At 37.5% G+C, this 19,898-nt stretch overlaps 1 protein-coding gene across 2 annotated transcripts in view; it reads left to right on the forward strand.

Annotated features, from left to right (window-relative positions):
• The first annotated feature begins 1,555 nt into the window (after positions 1-1,555).
• Positions 1,556-19,898, forward strand: part of LOC122664931 (AP-2 complex subunit mu-like) — a 32,082-nt gene continuing 13,739 nt past the window's right edge. Inside the window, exons 1-8 of one of the 2 annotated variants that reach the window (XM_043860970.1) lie at positions 1,556-1,765; positions 6,272-6,449; positions 12,011-12,101; positions 14,713-14,807; positions 16,451-16,540; positions 16,627-16,675; positions 16,799-16,937; positions 19,654-19,770. In XM_043860970.1, coding sequence (XP_043716905.1) covers positions 1,683-1,765; positions 6,272-6,449; positions 12,011-12,101; positions 14,713-14,807; positions 16,451-16,540; positions 16,627-16,675; positions 16,799-16,937; positions 19,654-19,770 — 842 coding nt within the window. In that variant the 5' untranslated portion in view covers positions 1,556-1,682. Of the gene's footprint in view, positions 1,766-6,271; positions 6,450-12,010; positions 12,102-14,712; positions 14,808-16,450; positions 16,541-16,626; positions 16,680-16,798; positions 16,938-19,653; positions 19,771-19,898 lie in introns of both variants that reach the window. The other variant, XM_043860969.1, reaches the window with a different exon arrangement.

Raw genomic sequence — 19,898 nt, forward strand, 5'->3', positions numbered from 1 at the left:
GATTGCAAGATGGCAACAACATCAAGGGGAGACTGAGAATGATTTGGTGAGGTGTTGTTGTGTTTTATTCAATTTTCAGTTTCAAACCCTAAACGATTTGGAGAAGATGTGGGCCAGGTTTAATTTTCGCTTTGTCCAGCTCAATTCTGAGGGTCAGGATTAATTTTTTATTTTCTTATTTTTGCTCCTCCTTTTTGTCTCTCATTCTGTAATTTTGATTCCAATTCCGATTCTTTTTGCATCTGACTTTAGAGAAAAAAAAATTCAGTTTCAAACCCTATCTCAAAGTATTCTATGGTTTTTAATATTTTAGTGACATATTGAGTTTGGATTAAGGTTGGCTGTGTTTTCCTTAAGATAGAACACGATAGGGCAGCAATTTGTATCTGAAATATATCTCCAAAACCTAAGGATATATGCCACCTGATACTTTCAATCTATGTAGGGAATTAAAATCCTTAGTGATTTCTTTGACAATTTTGAACATGATAATATGGGGAAATGTGACAAGGCCTTATGTGACCCTTATGTTGATCTTGAAGAAATTCATAATGCTTAAATTTGTCTTAACAATATTTTATGGACAAAGCTTTCCTTTGTCCATAGAGGACGGTTCACCCACCATCCTAGGGTTCACAAACGATTTTTGTATGTTCTAAAATACCCTCTTGATACCCTTTTCTGGATCCCATTCATCGAGGGTGGAGGAAAACTCGATCCATATTTTATTGATGCATTGGTTTTTCAAATCTAAAGAATTTTGATCAAATCACACGAGATTCTCAACAATTGCTTGTTTGGCACCTTTAAATTTTATGTGAAATTTTTACTATCAAAAGCTTTAGAAGCACTCTCTCCTATTTCCGGAGCAAGAATGCTTGACAAACCAAGTGAAACAAAGATTCTAAATGGTGCAATCAACAAGGTAGTGACACATGGTATTAAAAATTTAAAAATAATAAAAAAATTTGATAAATATGATATCAAATGGACCCAATTCCAATTACTAAAACCACATTCCTACTTGGAATGAAATCATACTTGAAACCAAACACATTTTGCGCAATTTTTACATTTATTTTTTGGGATAAATGACATCTAGGGTATTCAACAATTGATGAAATTTTTTATATGTGGGAGAGTAAGAAGGGAGGAGGGAGTGGGTATGGGAAGGGTAAAACTGGAATTATGAAAAATTATGGAACCTCAATATCATACAAAATGAGGTATCTCAAGTACCATATCATAAAACGTGACGTATTTCAAATAATAAAAGGTTAGGTACGTTACGTGCAATTTCACTAAATGTTGGGTACCCAAATGTCATTTACCATATAAATATTTTTTTAATTTTTGCCAACCAGGTACACCCGGGAAAAGAAAGAGACCTGACATCGTACCTTTGAAATCTGATTTGTTTTTTTCCACTGGAAATGATCAACATTGCATTGCGCTTTCAATAAAGCGAACCCTTGTACAGTTCTACATTGACGAAGATTTTCATCCACTCTGTGTCTACAGTCTTGAAATCCGAAGCAACAAAGGCTTGGGAGCATTGCGGATCCAAATATAAAAGCCCTAGATTCGAAATCCCACCTCAGTCGCCTTCGTCGTTTCGAAGTTTTTCCGTTTTGAGTTTCTGAAGTCGCGAGGTTTGTCAGTCGCGATCCACTGGATCCGAGATGCCGGTGGCGGCTTCGGCTATCTATTTTCTGAATCTCCGCGGTGATGTTCTCATCAATCGTCTCTATCGGGACGATGTCGGGTATGTATTACCAATATCACGAATAAAACTTCCCTCCTTTTTTTTTTTTTTTTGTTTTGCGATAATTGGAATCCCTTTTTCTTCTCTGCCAACATTTTATGTGGCTAAAAGGAGTTAGTGTTTCGTTTCATCAGTCATTGATATTACGGATTATTGTAAAGGAAGTGGGGTCTGTTGATTTCCATTTTGAGTGAATGAATGGTTGTAATAGTGAGTTTTGACGGTAATGTCACTTGTTCCATTTCTAAGATCAACGAAAGTGGGATGGGTTATGTGATTATGAATTAAGGTACTTCAATTAGGCTGACTGAAATGTATTTTCAAAACGTAGGAATTTGAATATCTTTCTACATATCAGGAAAAATGGGTAATCGTCCTGCATTCTAAAAGGAAAATCTTCCTGTAGAACACTTGCAATGAGAAATTCTCATAATTAACAGTCTGACACTTTCTCAAGACTCTGCCTGCTTTGTCTTAGGGATCCAAGTGGGTATTGCATCTGGTTCTTTCCTCTTCTTTCTCAATGGAGTTGTATCCCTTGTTTATCCAAATGTTGAACACTCAGAACTTCAGTCAAAGGAGTAGTGAGATTTTGAAACTACACCGCTAGACAATCATTTGGAGTTTGTGCAAGAAAGGAATTTTATAGTCATTGAAGCTACTTGGAACCAGCATTTAAAGTGACTAGGAGACTAATGATCTGATCATTTGGCGGGCTTATAAATATGTGCATGAGACAAGGAAGGGGATCCTTTTTACCCTCCTTTTTACTAGTGAAATTCTATATTAAAAACATTTTACACAAGCTCAAGTGATCGGCAATAGACTGAGTGGCACACAATCCAGTAACAGCCGAATTCAGATATTTGAAATGACCGAAGCTGATCAAAAGCAATAAAATGTAAAAAAACCATAGCAGTCATAGAATTAAGTTAATCAGACTTTTCTTTTTTCAGATTCTTACTAAAATTACTCTGTAGTACCTTAAATACTTCCATCAGAAAATTTACAAAATAGCTGAGGAACTACTGAAATCAAACCTATCACACAGTTGTCTTACCTCTCAGTTTTGAGTACCCAAACGGAGAACCTTGATTGTTCCTCTAGATGTTGTTGGGTAGTTGCATTCATTTAGATGCATTGTTCGAGGGAGACTCTGAATGTGATTGGGGCTCGGGAGAGTGAGAGATTTTTATGTTCTTTGCCAAGGTCTAATACATAAAAAACAGCGATAAATCATGAGTGCATCATTTTTCTCTACTGTAAGTCTATTTCAAAAAAGAGAGATGGGAAATGCTAGTACTATGAACAGGTAAGGCTAAAAAATCAACAGATGCATCTTCAACCTTAAATGTGGGCTTTCAAAAGTTCGAAAAATAAAAGGTAAGATTTCGGAGCCAATGTAGGAGGAAGGGTGGGTTTGTAGAATTTGTAGCCATATTTGTTCATAAGCTAGCATTTTTCAAAAGAGATATATCATGAATTACAAAGTGTTATGGTCTTAGAAGAACCCTTCGGAATGGATTCTCTTCGACCACTTGTCCTTCCTTGATTTCCCTATATTGTCTCGGTGGAACAATAAGGAAGTGCTATAGGTTGAATGTAAGGTGATAAAGAAAAATGCAAGAGAGAGTTTATAGTTGTTTTCAAGGAACAACCAACCTCTAGGTTAATACATGAGTCTGTTTGATTGAACTTTGAGATATCTCTTTCTTATTCCAATCAGCTTCTTAAGTGCTAAAGAGGCTGCAGCGGTCACCCAACTCCAACGTTGGGAAACAATCTTTCCCAACATTAACATGCTAACCACCAATACTAATTTGTAGGAACTCAACTACTACTCCAACATACACAACTCCTAAGGAATTGGTAAAACCCATTCTAAAAAACTCCCATGGACTCACTTAGGCACCTACTAACTAACAAACACTAGCCACACTACCCATTCAACCCTAATTATGTGGACTTTATTGGAGGAAAAACCGACACAAGACATCCCATCCTCCTTAAATTTCACCCTTGTTCTCAAGTGTGAACTCGGGAAATTGAATTTGCATCTGCTGTGCATTGAGGAGCTACTTGTCCACCAACTCAGCTTTAGTTGCACCTGGAACATGGGATAGCAAAGTTGGAGGAAGTCGGTCATACACAACTTCATAGGGTGCCTTCTTTGTTGAAGTATGAACACTTGTGTTGTTACAGTATTCACTATTCAGCCCATGCTATCCAACAAGCCCAGTCTCTCGGTTTGTTGCCTGTGAAGCATCTTAAGTACGCTTCAACTATATGGTTAACCACCTCCATTTGGCCATCCGTTTGGAGGTGGTAGGTGGAAGAGAAATTGAAATCTGAAAACAGGATCTCTATTGCAAACTACGGATTTTGGCATGCTATATAATCTTTTCAAAGAAAACCTGTGCCACGGATTTGGAAGTATAGAGATGAGATATGGGAGTGAAATGGGCAAATTTTGATAAATGATCTACCACCACAAATATGGTCCATTTTCCTTGTGACATAGGAAGCCCATCTATGAAATCTATCGGCAAATCCGTCCATACCTGAGTGGTTATTGGCAACCCTTGAAGAAGACCAACTGGCGACGTGTTCTCCCATTTTTTTCTCTGACAAGCATCCCATTTTTTACGTGGTCTCGGATTGTTCTCTCATTCCTGTCCAATGAAAAATGGATCTAGTCTGTTGGAGAGTTTTGTGATAACCCTCATGTGTAATAGAGTGCATCTCCTTCACAATTGCAGCAATTAAAGGTGACTCAGGCAAAAAATAAATCATGTCTTTGAAAATAGAATCCCTTCTATTGATCTCCATGGTCCCATATCCTCTCCTTGCTGGGCACGTTCCACCTGCTCTTGTAATTTGGTGTTATTAACATTCTTCTCTCAGATAGGGTCGAGCCATTGGGGTACTGGGTTGGAAATGGTAAAAATGATGTCTTTGTCTTCTCTTCGTGTAAGAGCATCAGCCACTAAGTTTTCTTTCCCCGTCTTGTACGGAATTAGAAAATCGTATCCCATGAGTTTCATCAAGTCGTAAGACATAACAATAATCTTGAAAACTGGGTTTGGTATGCCCTCACTGTCCCATTTTGCCCATTTTGCTGAAGCTTTGTTAGGTTTCCAAAGAAATCTTTATAGTGGGTTGGACCATACCTTTCAAAAAACTCCTTGAAAACTTGGCAAAAAGTGAGAAGCTTGTTTTCTCGTTCTTCCTTCAAGAGCTAGTACCACAGTTGTGCATTGAAGGTTCCAAGATGCAAAAAGAACTCCCTTTTCTACAGGTGTTTGATGATAATCAAAGAACTGTTCTGCATGGCAGACCCAGATGGTGGGGTTTTCTTCGCCATTGAACTTAGGGAAGTCCAGCCTCACAAACATGGGTAAGAATGCATCAGTTGGATCCGTCCCGTTAAGGCCCTACCTCCCTCATGTTGCAGATTATGAGAACTTTCGTCTTGTTCACGGGTGCCTGTCACATTATCCAGCCTGGTGTTGATAGTAGCAAACATGTGATGCATCGCCTCCATCATCTCCTTAAACTTCCTGTCTTGCACAACTGCCAGATTCCCCATCTGGGTCTCCAAGTAATCTAGGCTTTGGTCATCTGTGTCTGGCTCTGATACCACACTATTATGGTCTTTGCAGAAATCTTTGGAGTGGATTGTCTTCGACCACTTGTCTTTCCTTGAATTCCCTATTTTGTCACAGTGGAACAAGAAGGTGGTGCCATAGGTTGAATGCAAGGTGATAGAGAAAAAAAGTGCAAGGGAGAGTTTATACTTGTTTTTGAGAAACAACCAACCTCCAGGTTAAGACGTGATTCTCCTTCAAGACATCCCTTTCTTATTCCAATCAGCTTCTCAAATACAAAAGAGGCTACAATGTCACCCAACTCCCAATGTTAGCATGTATAACGTAGGAAACCATCTTTCCCAACATTAATGTACTAATCACCAATACTAATTTTGTAGGAACTCAACCACTACTCCAACGTACACAACTCCTAAGGAATTTGTAAAACCCAATCTAACAAATTCCCATGGACTGACACATAGGTAACTACTAACTAACAAAAGCTAGCCACGCTACCCATTCAACCCTAGTTAGGTGGACTTTATTGTAGAAAAAACAACACAAAACAAAAAGCTTCCCGCTGTAGGTGAGAGTAATTACCTGCCGATATTCATAATCCCATACGACCAAATTGGCATTACTGCGCTTGAATCACTGCCTATGCCCTGCAACCTTATAAATTCTACCTATTTTATTATTTGTTACTGTTGACATGCTTCTTTCTAGTAAACATTGGCTAGAAAGAATCAGGCTGACCACAGCATGGTGCTTGTTAGGATTTGCCATGTGTTAATTAATAGTATCCTGGTGTCGGTTGGTACATTGTATAATTAGTCTCGTATTCTGCATTATGATTGTGCTTCTTCCTCTGGGGTACTGATATGTATATAGGTATTAATTCTAATGATGCTTTCAGTGGGAATATGGTGGATGCGTTCCGAATGCATATAATGCAAACAAAAGAACTTGGTACATGTCCAGTTCGGCAGATTGGGGGTTGCTCTTTCTTTTACATGAGGATCAGCAATGTGTACATCGTGATTGTTGTCAGCAGCAATGCTAATGTTGCTTGCGCATTCAAGTTTGTTGTTGAGGTACTATTCATCTCCTATTCTTGTTTTGTTTGGTTCCTATGATGATTTCCTCTTTCTTCATAAACCTTGAGATCAAGCTGCAGTTTTAGTTCCGGAAAAATGTTAGATGGAAATCTAGATCCAGGCTTGCTTTGCATTATGCCACAAATATAATGATTTGACATTGATCCGACTGAAATGAATCCCGACGGAGGAGGTTTCAAGGGTTTGCTGATTTAGTTCCAGTACTTAGATGTAGGGATATGCTTCATTTTCATTGTATTGTTCACTTGAGAAAATTTTATATGTCTCAGCTACCTGATGCAGCATGTTCTTGTGATCCACCTTACCTGCCATCATAGGTGGAGCCAGAGAGCGATTGCCCTCCCTCAACTTCTTGTTATCCTTATATAGTACATATGATATTTAAGTGGGCCAGATTTGGTAGTTCTGTTTTGCTCACCTTTCCCTTAAACTTGCCTCATACTATCCCAACCCATCTCAGTGAAACTAATATATTTCTTATGGGTCGAATGTTTCCAGAACTGGCCCAAAAATGTGCCACGTGGCAGATTGTATAGGACCCAAATTTTATGGACGGGTAAACCTCAAGGTCCCTTGTCTACATGTCAAGTTTCAGCTCAGATGGAGTTTGCCAAGTGGTAAAATAAAGGTAGAGACTACGGTGGATGCATGGACATAGATGGAAGTTTAGAAAATACGGGGATACATGAACATACATGGGAGGGTATTTGATTGAATTTGATCATGAAATTTAACAAGTGACTAATTCAAACTTTGACGTATTTTTATCAAACAGTCAAAATTGTCACATCATCCTGCCACATGGTTCAAAATAAAAATTGCTGTTCTTGTAGCTTTCATATCATATAGTAATCTCTTTCGGTGATATATAGTAAATTCGTCTGCAAATAATGTTTTATACATTTAGCAAGAAAGATAACATGACATGAAATGGTGGTAATGGAAAAAGCATTTATAAATTACCATGTGACTGCTTGTCAAACACACGGTTTTGGTGCATAAGACTAGTTTCCCTATCTATTTTAGGTTAAAAGGATTTTATCATGTGGTAAAACAAAGCTTCAAAAAATGATTAACATGCCATGGTTTTACAACTAAAGTACAAGGGAGAAAGTTCAATACATAGTGTGCCATAAGCATGGTACAAAATTTCGCGATATATCGCCGATATATCGCGAAATTTCGGTAGGGCCGAGATGAGATGGGCTTACGAAATGAAAAAGTTCAAATTTCGGCGAAATTTCGGTATATTTCGTAGAAATACTGTGTATTGAGCAGTATATTTCGGTAAATTTTGGTAAATTTCGTAGAAATACTTTGTGTATTGAGTATTGAACTATTGACTATTATGAAGTTTATGAGTTATGACTTATACGCTTATGAGTTATGACTTTATGAGTTTAAACTTTAAACTAAAGGCTACATTTGACTTTATTTTTGTTTCATTACTTTGTTAAAATTTCTTATTATGTCTTTTAGTACTTAAACAATATGTATTTAACTATTTTATACAATATGGTCTGACCGTATACAGTCAATCAAGGGTGCAAACCCAAAACACTACTTTGAGTTCATTTTTTTTGCAATATGAAGGTTTAAATGTGTTTATTTAGCTTAAATAAGGGTGTCCATGAAGTATCAGGCCTAGATATGACCAAATACCCACCGAGATGAACTCCCGAAATATTGCAGAAAAAATGCAATATTTCGGCGAAATTTCGCCAAATTTCGGATATCTCGGTAGGCTCGAGATACCGATATATCGCGAGATATAGTACTATGGCCATAAGCTTGTGTTGTGCCACCAAATTTTACATGCATGTGGTAATGTAATACTGTATTTGAAGACTCAAAACAGTACCAAATAACAAGATATTTTATCAAAGAATAAGTTCAGGTTATGGAGAAATCAGATGGCACAAAATCAGATGGTCAGATGGTCTCCAAACTCCAATTGAGTGCAGTAAACAAGGATTTAGAATGATTGCTGAAATTCTTTGGTCAATTCAAGGGCTGGATTAGACATTATGAACCAACTTAATTGCCCTAGGAGACGGGCATAACAGTAATTTCATAATCAGAAGAGGACTGAGAACAGAAATATATTGAGCAATTAGATCTGATTATGGCATAGATCTCAGCAATAACAGATCAATAGAAATAGCAAATCGTTTCAGTAATCAAAGCTGCAGAATTTCAGAATCTGGAAGGAAAGGGTAAAATTCGAATATTGAAATAACTCCAGATCAGCAGGTCTGATCTGAGAGAAACTTTGATCTAATGTCTCCTTCAGGTTGAAGAACAGTTGATCAAAATTTGAAGAGAATCTAAAGGTCAGATTCCTTCAATTGAAATTCATGCCAAAAGAAAAAAAATCATGCATATGAATTCTTATGAATTGTAGAAAATTCAGAATTGCACTTACTTGAATAATGGAAGGGAAGAAGATAGAAGAATAACAAAAAGATGGAGAAACATCCGGACTTCACACCGCAAGGTGGTTGGATGGATCAAACTCCAACCAACCTTGATCAAACACAAGGTTTTCTTGATCTAACACAAGGATCTTCACCAATGGAGAAGAGCAGCAAAAACAAAGCTTTTCATTAGTCAAAATCTGTGTACAATGCTGCCCTCCCTTACAAACTTATATAGAAGACTCAAAAACTAACTCCTGCACTAAAAAGGAAAGGCCTAACCCAATCCTTAACTAATAACGTAACCTAAATTGACTAGGAAACTGAAATAATAAAGAAAACTGACTCAAAATAGGACTGGACTTATAGAATCCTAACCCAGCCTAACTAAAACACTTAATAACAATTAAACTAAAGAAATAAAGATTCTTATCTAACTAATCCCGTATGTTTAGCCTCTACCCATATTATAGGCCCATTAAAGTGGCCTTTTACAAAGAAACCCATTGGACTAAAGGCCCAACACATATATAACCCAACCCAAGGCTTATTTCTAATAAAATAAGATTATTTATTCACCCAAAAAAAAAGACCATTTAGATTATTTAACTGCATCTTGTGGCCAATCCAATAGGCATCATATCTATCCAACATTTTAGTTTGGCTAAATCATCTCTCCATGTGGTTTGAATCAAGCAACTCCTTTTTGCTAGATCAAGGAACCCAACCTTTTTGCTACAATTCTTTATTAGTATAAGTACCACTACGGTTTAGGTGGTACAAGCACAAATATAAAATGTACTGATGTGTATAGGTTTAAATTATTCACTTTGTTAGCTCCACGCCTCCACCTGTACAATTTGGCACCCTATACATTACATGTTTTCCCCATCGCTGATGGAATTTTTCCCGCTGGAAAAAAAAAATGAGAAATCCTGGCTCCCCCACTGCAAGTCATGATCTTATAGTGTTTCTCTCTAGCACAATTAAAAATTTATGCAAGAGCTTTGCTGGCCTTTCTTCTCCCAACCGTTAACAACTCACAGATAATGATTACTTCTCTAAATAGAAAGAGTTTCCTAAAGAAGCCTATTTGAAATGCTTTTGAACCATATATTCCCCCTAAAAAACGTGGAAGAAAATGTCCATGCCAATGCAAATCTATCCAGTGCCGCTGATTAAATTATTGAAATCTATGGATTGGATGATCTTTACTGAGGGCATGACACATAATGAATATCCTTAAAATAAATTAAAAAAAATTGCAATTGGTCTGTGTAATAAAGGCCCATATATTTATGTGACTCCTAAAAAAGTTTTTGCTGACCCATTCCTTGTTATTTATAGGTCTTCAAACCACAGTTCTTTTCTGTCATTGTTGAATGGGTTTTAAATTAATCAAAACATGGTAAAAAGGTAAATAAATAAAATCAGCATAACTTCACCCACATCTATTTCCATCTCATTTCTCTGTCAGCATCCATCACCTCTATTACTGTGGTAATCAACGTCAACACATGCATGCATCAATCAGACCATCAAAATGATTTAGGAGATTTCTCATTAATTTTAATATCCCTGACATATTCCTTAGAAACATTCAACAACAACAAATTCAGTCTTATCCCAACTTAATGGGGTCGGCTACATGGATCCTAACAAAACAAAGTAGGGAAAACAGAGTTCGAACCTAAAAGGGGAAGAAAATATGGAAAAGAGGGATGGGGAAAGAGGTGAGAAATGAAGAAAAGAGAAAGATTAATTAAAGATGAGATATAAATAGAAAGATGAAAGATAGTAACAGGAAAGAGGCACAGGTTAGCACGTTAGGAGATTCTCAACTACATGGGCTCTGCGACATGGATCCTTGCCCTTCAATAGGCTCTGTCTGAGGTCATCCTTGGTACAAGACCTAGACTATGCATGCCCTTCCTCACCACTTCTCCTATAGTCATTTTAGGTCTGTCCCTAGCTCTTTTAGCTCCTTCAATCTGAATTATATCACTCCTCCTTACTGGGGCGTCCCTAGGCCTCATATGACCATACCACCTTAAACAACTCTCTCGGAGCTTGTCACTGATTGGGGCAACTCCCAAGTCCGCTCTTATATGTTCATTTCGTAGTTTATCCTTGTTTTTCCACACATCCATCTTAACATCCTCATCTCTGCTACACAAAGCTTATCAATATGACACTTCTTAATTGCCCAACATTCTGCCCCATACATCGTGGCCGGTCGAACAACAATCCTATAGAACTTTCCTTTAAGCTTTAAAGGAATGCGTCAGTCACACAGTACTCTTGACGCACTTCCACTTCATTCACCCCACTTTAATTCTGTGTGAAACATCATCCTCTATGTCACCTTCTTTATTTATGATTGATCCCAGATATCTAAAATAGTCACTTTGCGGCATCTCTCTTTCCTCAATTCGCACCATATCAGTATCCATCAAAGTGTGACTAAAATGACACATCATATACTTTGTCTTCGTTCTACTAATCTTAAAGCCTCCTGTTTCCAAGGTTGACCTCCAAAGCTCTAACTTAGGGTGAATCCCTTCTTTTGTCTCATCCACCAAAATGATATCATCGGCGAAGAGCATACACCATGGGACCTCGTCTTGAATGCTCTTGGTTGTATCATCTATGATAAGCACAAAAAGGTAAGGACTTAAGGCTGAACCCTGATGTAATCCAATCGTAATTAGGAATTCTTTGCCCTGACCTCCCACAGATCTCACACTAGTCACCACGCCCTCATACATATCTTTAGTGACATCCACATATTTACTTGACACCCCCCTCTTCACTAGAAAAATATAAAAGAAAGGGGTCAGCATGCATGTAAATTTTGAACAAATATTGAAAAAAAAGTTGCGTAGAAATAATTTAACAGAAGGTTTCATGATGTATTTGACAAATAAAATCTCTTGATCTTAGATCATGGTTTAATTTAATAGCTTCAAAAGGAGGAAAGATAGATTTCTGCTTTTTGTTATTAGTAGTAATCCAGACATGCATTATTCTTTTGGAACCATTAACTTATTTTTGTAACCTGATTCTGTGAATTTATTTTCTTCAAGCTTATTCATCCTTTTTTCAATAATTTCTGTGCAGGCTGTCAATCTGTTTAAATCTTATTTTGGTGGAGCGTTTGACGAAGATGCTATCCGCAATAACTTTGTTCTGATTTATGAGCTTTTAGATGGTACATATTTTGACCCATCTTTCTGACTTTGCAAAGTGTGTGTCTTTAATCTCATATTGTTTTATATTCTGATTTTTGTACATATGCATGTATAAATGGTCTAGCTTGAATAGATGCTACTGTACTGTCCTCAGTATGTAATGCAGTGCTAATCCTGAACCAGAGAATTCCAGTGGAAGAGTAGCTTGCGATAGGATTGCAGGTATAGGAATTAAGAGAAAATGGAATAACTCAATCAATACAAATTTGATATGCATAAAATTCTGGTAGATTGCTCTACTCAGTAAGTATGTCAGTATAACAGGATTGCAAAAGATGATCTAAATCTAGTGGATAAATTCAGAGAAATGGAGTAATCCTATTGGAAGTAGGAAAGTTAGAAAGCTGCAAAGTTCGATGGGCAAGTCTATGGAGTTTCAGATTAGATTATAGAAAATCCGGTAAAGATTAACTAGAGACCCCAAAAAATGATGTTTCAGAAATCAGAATTTAAGAATTTGAGTAAGAGAAGGATTTCTGAAATTGATGGATAATGCATATGCAGGTCTAAGAACAGATCAGAAACCATATTCAGATTCAGCAATAGCAGTAGAACAACAGATCTGGAACTAGATCTTGAAAATCAGTACAAAAAACTGAGATATAGAAGAAGTATAGTAGTTGTAGGATTTCTAGTTTCGATTGGAAAGATCAGATTTTGAAACCTGAACGGTAACTAGAAGTTGATATAGAAATTCAGAATAGCAAACAGAAGAAGAATACGGTAGAATTTCAGAAACTTACCTTGTAATCAATGGAAGGGAAAAAAAAAAAAAAAAAGAAGAGAGGAGAAGAAAACAGAAGTGAAGAAAAGAGAAGAATTCAAATCTGGGATACCAATCCCATATGCCTCAACAGCTCCAAAACTCTTTTGAAAGAACTTATATTCTTTGTTCAAATCATCTTCGTTTGATTGGGGGGGGTGGTTGTATTACATAGACAAAGACCTAAGATTCCTAAATTGAGTCATAAAATGACTACTAATCACTCTCTTATTTTGACTAAAGTAAATAAACTCAAAACAGAGCTCACAAAAGCTATGGAGCTATTAAGCATCCTAATTTAGCTCAAACACTTAACTAAAGACATTAATTTCGTGTACTAACTTTACCCTCACTTTATTGGCTTACAAATTAGGCCTATGAAACCCATGGAATTAAAAGGCCTGACTTATAAAATAAGTACCCAAAGCTTGTTTTCGGCCCATTGGACTGTCACCTTTGTGGGCCTTCTAGACTTGCGTCTAGAGCTCCATATGGGATCAATGTCTAACACAACTGCATCAATATAGCATGCTTTTGGTATTGCGATTGCGAATGGTTGGGATTATTAATATGATGAAGAAAAACAAGGTCCAAGGGGTCAAGATCTGAGGTGGGATCAAACCTAACCAATCCCTAGTCTGGTCAAGGATGGATCAGCTAGTCCACTGTGGACCAATCAGATTATCCATTATGCAACACACTTTTGATAAGCCTCAGCCAATCCTGATCCTGACAATCAGGATAGACCGATTATTGAAACCATGTGGACACTGCTCTGTAATTCTAATCAATATTCTACCCTATTGATTGGGGGTGGCAAAAATAGTTCAAAATACTAGTTACTACCACATAAGCCTTATTCCTTCATATAAAGATTAGTGCAAATATTGAAACCTCATGAGACTTCTGAATATGCCACTGTCCCTCCCTCAAGGCTCAAGAAATCGGGTTTGACCCTGGTCAAGACCGAAATAATTCGGATTTCGATCGAAACCGTGTGAGAATCCTGCAGGTTTCGGTGCATGGTTTAGTTTGACCATTTCGTTGTTCAAACGGCCATATTTTGGGATGAAACTTGAAATGAATTAAAATATGCAATTGCAAGCGACAAATGGAAAAAAATCATTTAATATTATTAAATTTCAAAATATGATGACATGTATAGTCACTGACTTCACATTGTTGTTCCAGAAATCCAAGGGGAGTTAGATAAACTTGTCCGGAACCTCGGGAAGGGTTTGTATTTTGTTGGACCTTCTCATTGTAAATTGTTATTTGTTGTCAGCAACAGTTGCATTCATTCGTAACTTCTGTCTTTCAGTTAATTCCCTTTATCTTGGCTGCTTGCACAATTTATCCACTGATACTAAAATTGTTGAATATATCTTGTACTATTATAACACTATTTTTGTGTTTCTCTTCACTATAGAATAAAAATGCATCAGTATGTCAAGCCTAATAATTTTATGCCTAAAGGACAAATTGATTGATTTCTTCATTGTCCAACCATATGATACTGTTTCATTCTTATATATTGATTTTATTTATTCGGTCATGGCTGCTTAGCCCCTTCTCTTTTTGGGACTTTTAAGTGTCTGTTTTTCTGCTGTCTTTCATTGAAATTCTCTCCTGAGCTCTCTGCTTGCTTTGTTTCCTTCTGTGGCATTTGAATTATCATCTAGCATTTTTTGCTTCCCAAATCATTATGCTTGAAATGGAAGGCCAGCAATCCCTTTTCTTTTGTATTTTTTGTTGTTATAATTAGGATCATGTTATTATAGTAGTAACTCTTTTTCCAATACATGCAGAAATAATGGACTTTGGTTATCCTCAAAATCTTTCTCCGGAAATTTTGAAGCTTTACATTACTCAGGAAGGAGTCCGCTCACCATTCTCATCCAAGGTTAGTTTGAGAGATATGTACTTAAAAATTTTAATCTCCAGATTCATCATGTCTGTAGGTTGTCTCCTATATGCAATATGTAGTTAATTTTTGGGTTAAATACATGTACTCCCCTATAATGCACCCAATATTCCTCGTACCCCCCTAAGGTTCTGACAAGTACACGTACCACCCTTGATAATTCCACGTACCACCCCTACTTTACCCCCCTAATGCCATTTAAGTCCACACCAAGTGTTAAAAGCTAAAAAATGACCAAACTACCCTTTCTTCTATCTTTTCTAAAATTTGAAAAGACCTAATTGGCCTGACCTATTTGCTAAAATTTGAAAATACCAAAATACCCTCATCTTCCGCAAATCATTATCTTCTTTTACATACCCAATACCACCACCACCACTGCCGCCGCCGCCAGCCACCAAATCAAATACTAAAGGTGCTTCCACGAGTTCAGGAGAACGAGCCACATTCCCCAAATCAACCTGCATCATTGATCGAACCGACATCAAAGTCCTAACCCTAGATGTTGCTAGACGAGGTGGGGTTTTAAGAAGAACTGAAGCACCAAAATATTGGTTCTTAAAGGGAACATCATTCTGCTTCTTAGAGAAGATCTCACGAGACAGAAGGATGGAATTGCCCACAGCAGCCATTAAAATTGCGCACTATGTTACAACAACTTCACAGTGCTGTTGCTGATACCGGTAGAAAGCAAGAGACACCATGTTTGCGTATAGAGAGCCGAGAGAGCCCTTGTTCTTCACTAACCCAAAAACCCTCACCACTGATTCCGTCCTCTCCGCCGCAATCAATGCCTTGATGAGCTGAGAGAGCCCTTGTTCTTCACCGGCGCCCAACCCGTCCCTTTCCAGATCCACAGATATCAGACGGTCAATCTCCTCTGTCATCCCTGTCCTCGCTAATGTCGTCACCATGTCTGCGTACAGAGAGCAATCGGTCTTGTACCAACGCTCAGACCTTGCGGCTTCAAAGACCTTAAGGGCGAGATGACACCGATCTGTGTCTCGTCAACTCTTTCGGCTCGTTTCAGTGCTTGAACGGCTTGAATTGCTTATATCTGGGATTGGAATAGTAAATTAATGGGTTAATGGTGGGTGGCGGTGGTACCGGAGGTGGGGCTTCACGATGGTGATGGTGTTAATGGTGGGTGGTGGTGGTATTGGGTATGTAAAAGAAGATAATGATTTGGGGAAGATGAGGGCATTTTGGTATTTTCAAATTTTAGCAAATAGGTCAGGGCAATTAGGTCTTTTCAAATTTTAGAAAAGATAGAAGAAAGGGTAGTTTGGTCATTTTTTAGCATTTAACACTTGGTGTGGACTTAAATGGCATTAGGGGGGTAAAGTAGGGGTGGTACGTGTACCTGTCAGAACCTTAGGGGGGTACGAGGAATATTGGGTGCATTATAGGGGGGGTACGTGTATTTAACCCTTAATTTTTATAATGAGGAATGATGTCTTGCTCTGGAAGTATACCATTTATTACCTACATATTACAGGGATGTGTCTGTTTTAGCATTCTTGTTTGCAATGCATGCATATGCATAAGTAGGCTTCCATGCATGTGCATGTATGCTGAAGGTTCTCTAATCAGTTACTTTTTCCATGTGAAAAAATTGACAGCCTGCAGATAAGCCAGTTCCTAATGCTACTCTACAAGTTACTGGTGCTGTAGGCTGGCGAAGGGAAGGTCTTGTTTATAAGAAGAATGAGGTGGTTTTATCTTCCTTTCCTTTTCCATGATAAGACTCTACGATGGGAAGGCAAATGTGCTGGATGTTTACCCTCTTGTGTTACAGGTATTTCTGGACATCGTGGAAAGTGTCAATCTTCTTATGTCTTCAAAAGGTATGTGATGGAGCTCCAAGATGTTTATTTATTTCTTACACAAGCACAATACACTTCTCTCTTTTGATAGGCACAATATATATCTGTTTTTCTTGTTAATATCAAATATATTGGTGATTGCAGGTAGTGTTCTGCGTTGTGATGTGACTGGGAAGATCCTCATGAAGTGCTTCCTGTCTGGCATGCCTGATTTGAAGTTGGGATTAAATGACAAAATTGGTCTTGAAAAAGAATCACAACTTAAATCCCGTCCCGCTAAAAGGTAGCTTTTGGGGATAAACCTGCCTTATCCATTTTGGATTTATATGTTAATATATTTATTTTCCTTTCCGATGCTTCTTTCTATAATGATTTATATTTATTTAATTGGGAAAAAGAGAGTTTTGCTAGCTTAATATATCAGATCTGAGCTGGTTAATGATCAAAACTTTACTGGCAGTGGATTCTGGGATCTTAGAATTGCAATGTTAAATCTAAGACTAAAATTTAAATTCTCATCAATGGGATGTGATATCTTATTTAACAGATGGGGGATGTCTACCAGCATAACTTTCTAAATACCCGGTGTATCAGTTTCATGCCTTTTTGAAATCAGAAACATGTGGTCCAGAAACATGAAATCAGTTGTTACAAACCCATCAGAGTTAGAGCCCGTACTTAGTAGGTCTCATATGAGATGCCATCAACTTCAACTGCAAGTCGAATCTCGTAGTGTATTCCATTGGCTTTGACTTGCAGCATAGATTTGATGAGCCTTCTACCAAAGTACCATCCCATGTTAAACAAACCTCCATACCAGATGCCTTTCTGGTTGTGAGGAAGAGGTTGTATACCAAGTGTATAGGGGATGCCAATAGAATCACCCATTTCTTGGCATGAGCTTTTAGAATCAAGGTGGCTAAAGAAGTTCAAAGCCATTAAATGCAAGGGATTCATCCTTAAAGACCTTGAAAGCAAGCCCACCGCCAATCTTGCAGACCTCGGGAAGGAGAATAGCTGACCTTCCTTTCAATACCTGAGCATAGATGTCCTGGAGGGAGACTTCTTTTTCCATAACGCCATCTTCTAAAATCGACTATTAGAATTCCTTTCGGTGCCCAAAAAAGTTGAAAAAAATACACCCAAAATGGTAGTTTGGCTTTGGACACTATTGTATTCTTTCCTTTATATAACCTATTCTACACATGATTTAGTCCTAGAACATACAACATTCATTGAAACATTGGAATGAAGAACCATAAAATTGGAAAGAATTCCACAATTAGCGATGTGCGAAACCATTTAACATTGCATCATTGTCAAAATGTGTCATCGTAGACAATAAGTGCAATTTACAAATTGGCAACTGTTTTTCATTCACTATTGCAAGTTACAACCCTAGGCATAGCTGCATAGGTCTGTACCACATAGAGTTCTGGGGAGGGTCAAAACCACTGGAAGATCGATGCTCAAAAAAGATTCCAGGTTCAGGTTCTGGTTCCGAGCCTTGTTTCTACCAGGCTTGGAACCGACACGAAACTGTAAAATTTCAGTCAAAACCTGGAAGGTTTCTGTGGATGGTTTCGATGGATGGTTTCGAGGAACAAATGACCAAATTAGATTCTGAAACTTGTAGGAAACCCTATTTTAGGCCCTCTAAACATAGTGGAACCCTTAGATTGTAAAAAAATACACAAAAAATGGTAGTTTGGCTTTGGACTCTAGGTTGGTAATACGTTGTACGTTGTTGTATACATTCCCTAATATGGCTTATTCCACTCAAAATTTAGTGCTAGAACACACATAATTCAATTAGAACAACTAAAATATGCATTAGTAATGAGTAAAAATAAAATTATAACCATTTCATAATTATCAAATGTTATACATGATTCATTACAAAGAGTCAAATATATGGGAGTGAAGAAGACAACAAAATGTTGCTTTCGATGCGTTCCATTACTGCCCAAAACTTATTCCACACTTGTATGGGAGTGTGTTTTGGCAAAAAATCACAAAAACAAAGTTTCCACAAACCTTAAGAGTCGAAACCAGTGAAATGGGTCAAAATTTCCACCCATTTCATTCAATACTATACATTTTGTATTAAGGGTTAGTATCGTTTCGATCTACCAAAACCACACGTATTGTCAAAATTTTGCCGAAACAGAAATTTCAACCAAAACCTTGTGCTTTTTCCATATTGCATGAAGTTTTGTTTTGACATCTTGCGAAACCGAAATATTTCATGAAAGTTCACAAAATTTTGGTGAAAGTTTGGACATTGTGCTCAGATCCACCTAAATCTTGAAGTGGATGCTCTAAAGCCAACCATCTGGCCTTGATTCAACTGCTAAACGAAGGATTTGAGCAAAAAAATTGGGGTTTCCAAAGCTCGTGTGCATAATGGTGAAAGACTTGAAAGTGCAACAAAATGAATTTAAAATCTAGAATTTATATATGAGGTTTGAATCGTTTCGCCAAAATGTGGTATTCTTGTTAATTCACATGGCCTATCGTTTCCGAAACATTTTGCCAAAATTTCAACATTTCGGTTGAAATTTCAAACCATGGTTAAGAGGGTAGATTGTTGGCTTAGAGTTTCGAAGAATTATGGGGACTTTTTTTTTGGGGGGGGGGGGGGTGGGGGTGAGATGTTGAAGTTCTTATATGTAGGTCTCATTCATTCCTTGTATACAGGCTTCTACTTGTAGCCAATGAATGGCTTTTCTTGTTATCCATTGAGCGGAGTTTTGATTTAAAGAGTTTCCCCTTTTATTCCTTAGGACTGTTCTTCCCCCCCCCCCCCTCTCTCTTGAAAAATAAGAGTTCCTGACAACCTGAAGAGAAAATTGTCTTCCGCAGTGTATTGAGCATAATATCTTGGTCTCTATGGGCAATCTTAAATTTTCCTAATAAATTGTCTTATTTTGTCTCAGCATTGCTCATCTCATATCTATATGGTGTTTGTAACTTATTTAAGGTGCTGCTTTTTACAGTGGTAAGACCATTGAGCTTGATGATGTTACATTCCACCAATGTGTAAACTTGACAAGGTTCAATTCGGAAAAGACTGTTAGTTTTGTGCCACCTGATGGGGAGTTTGAATTGATGAAGTAAGTTCACTACTACATAATGATAAATGTCTATGTCAACTTTGGTTCATTAGCATTGGTATGAGCTACATTATAGTCAAAGTGGGCCTATACATTTTTTTGTCTTTTATGATTTCTTTGATGATATA

This window comes from Telopea speciosissima, chromosome 6 (assembly GCF_018873765.1).
Source record: "Telopea speciosissima isolate NSW1024214 ecotype Mountain lineage chromosome 6, Tspe_v1, whole genome shotgun sequence".
NCBI lineage: Eukaryota > Viridiplantae > Streptophyta > Magnoliopsida > Proteales > Proteaceae > Telopea > Telopea speciosissima.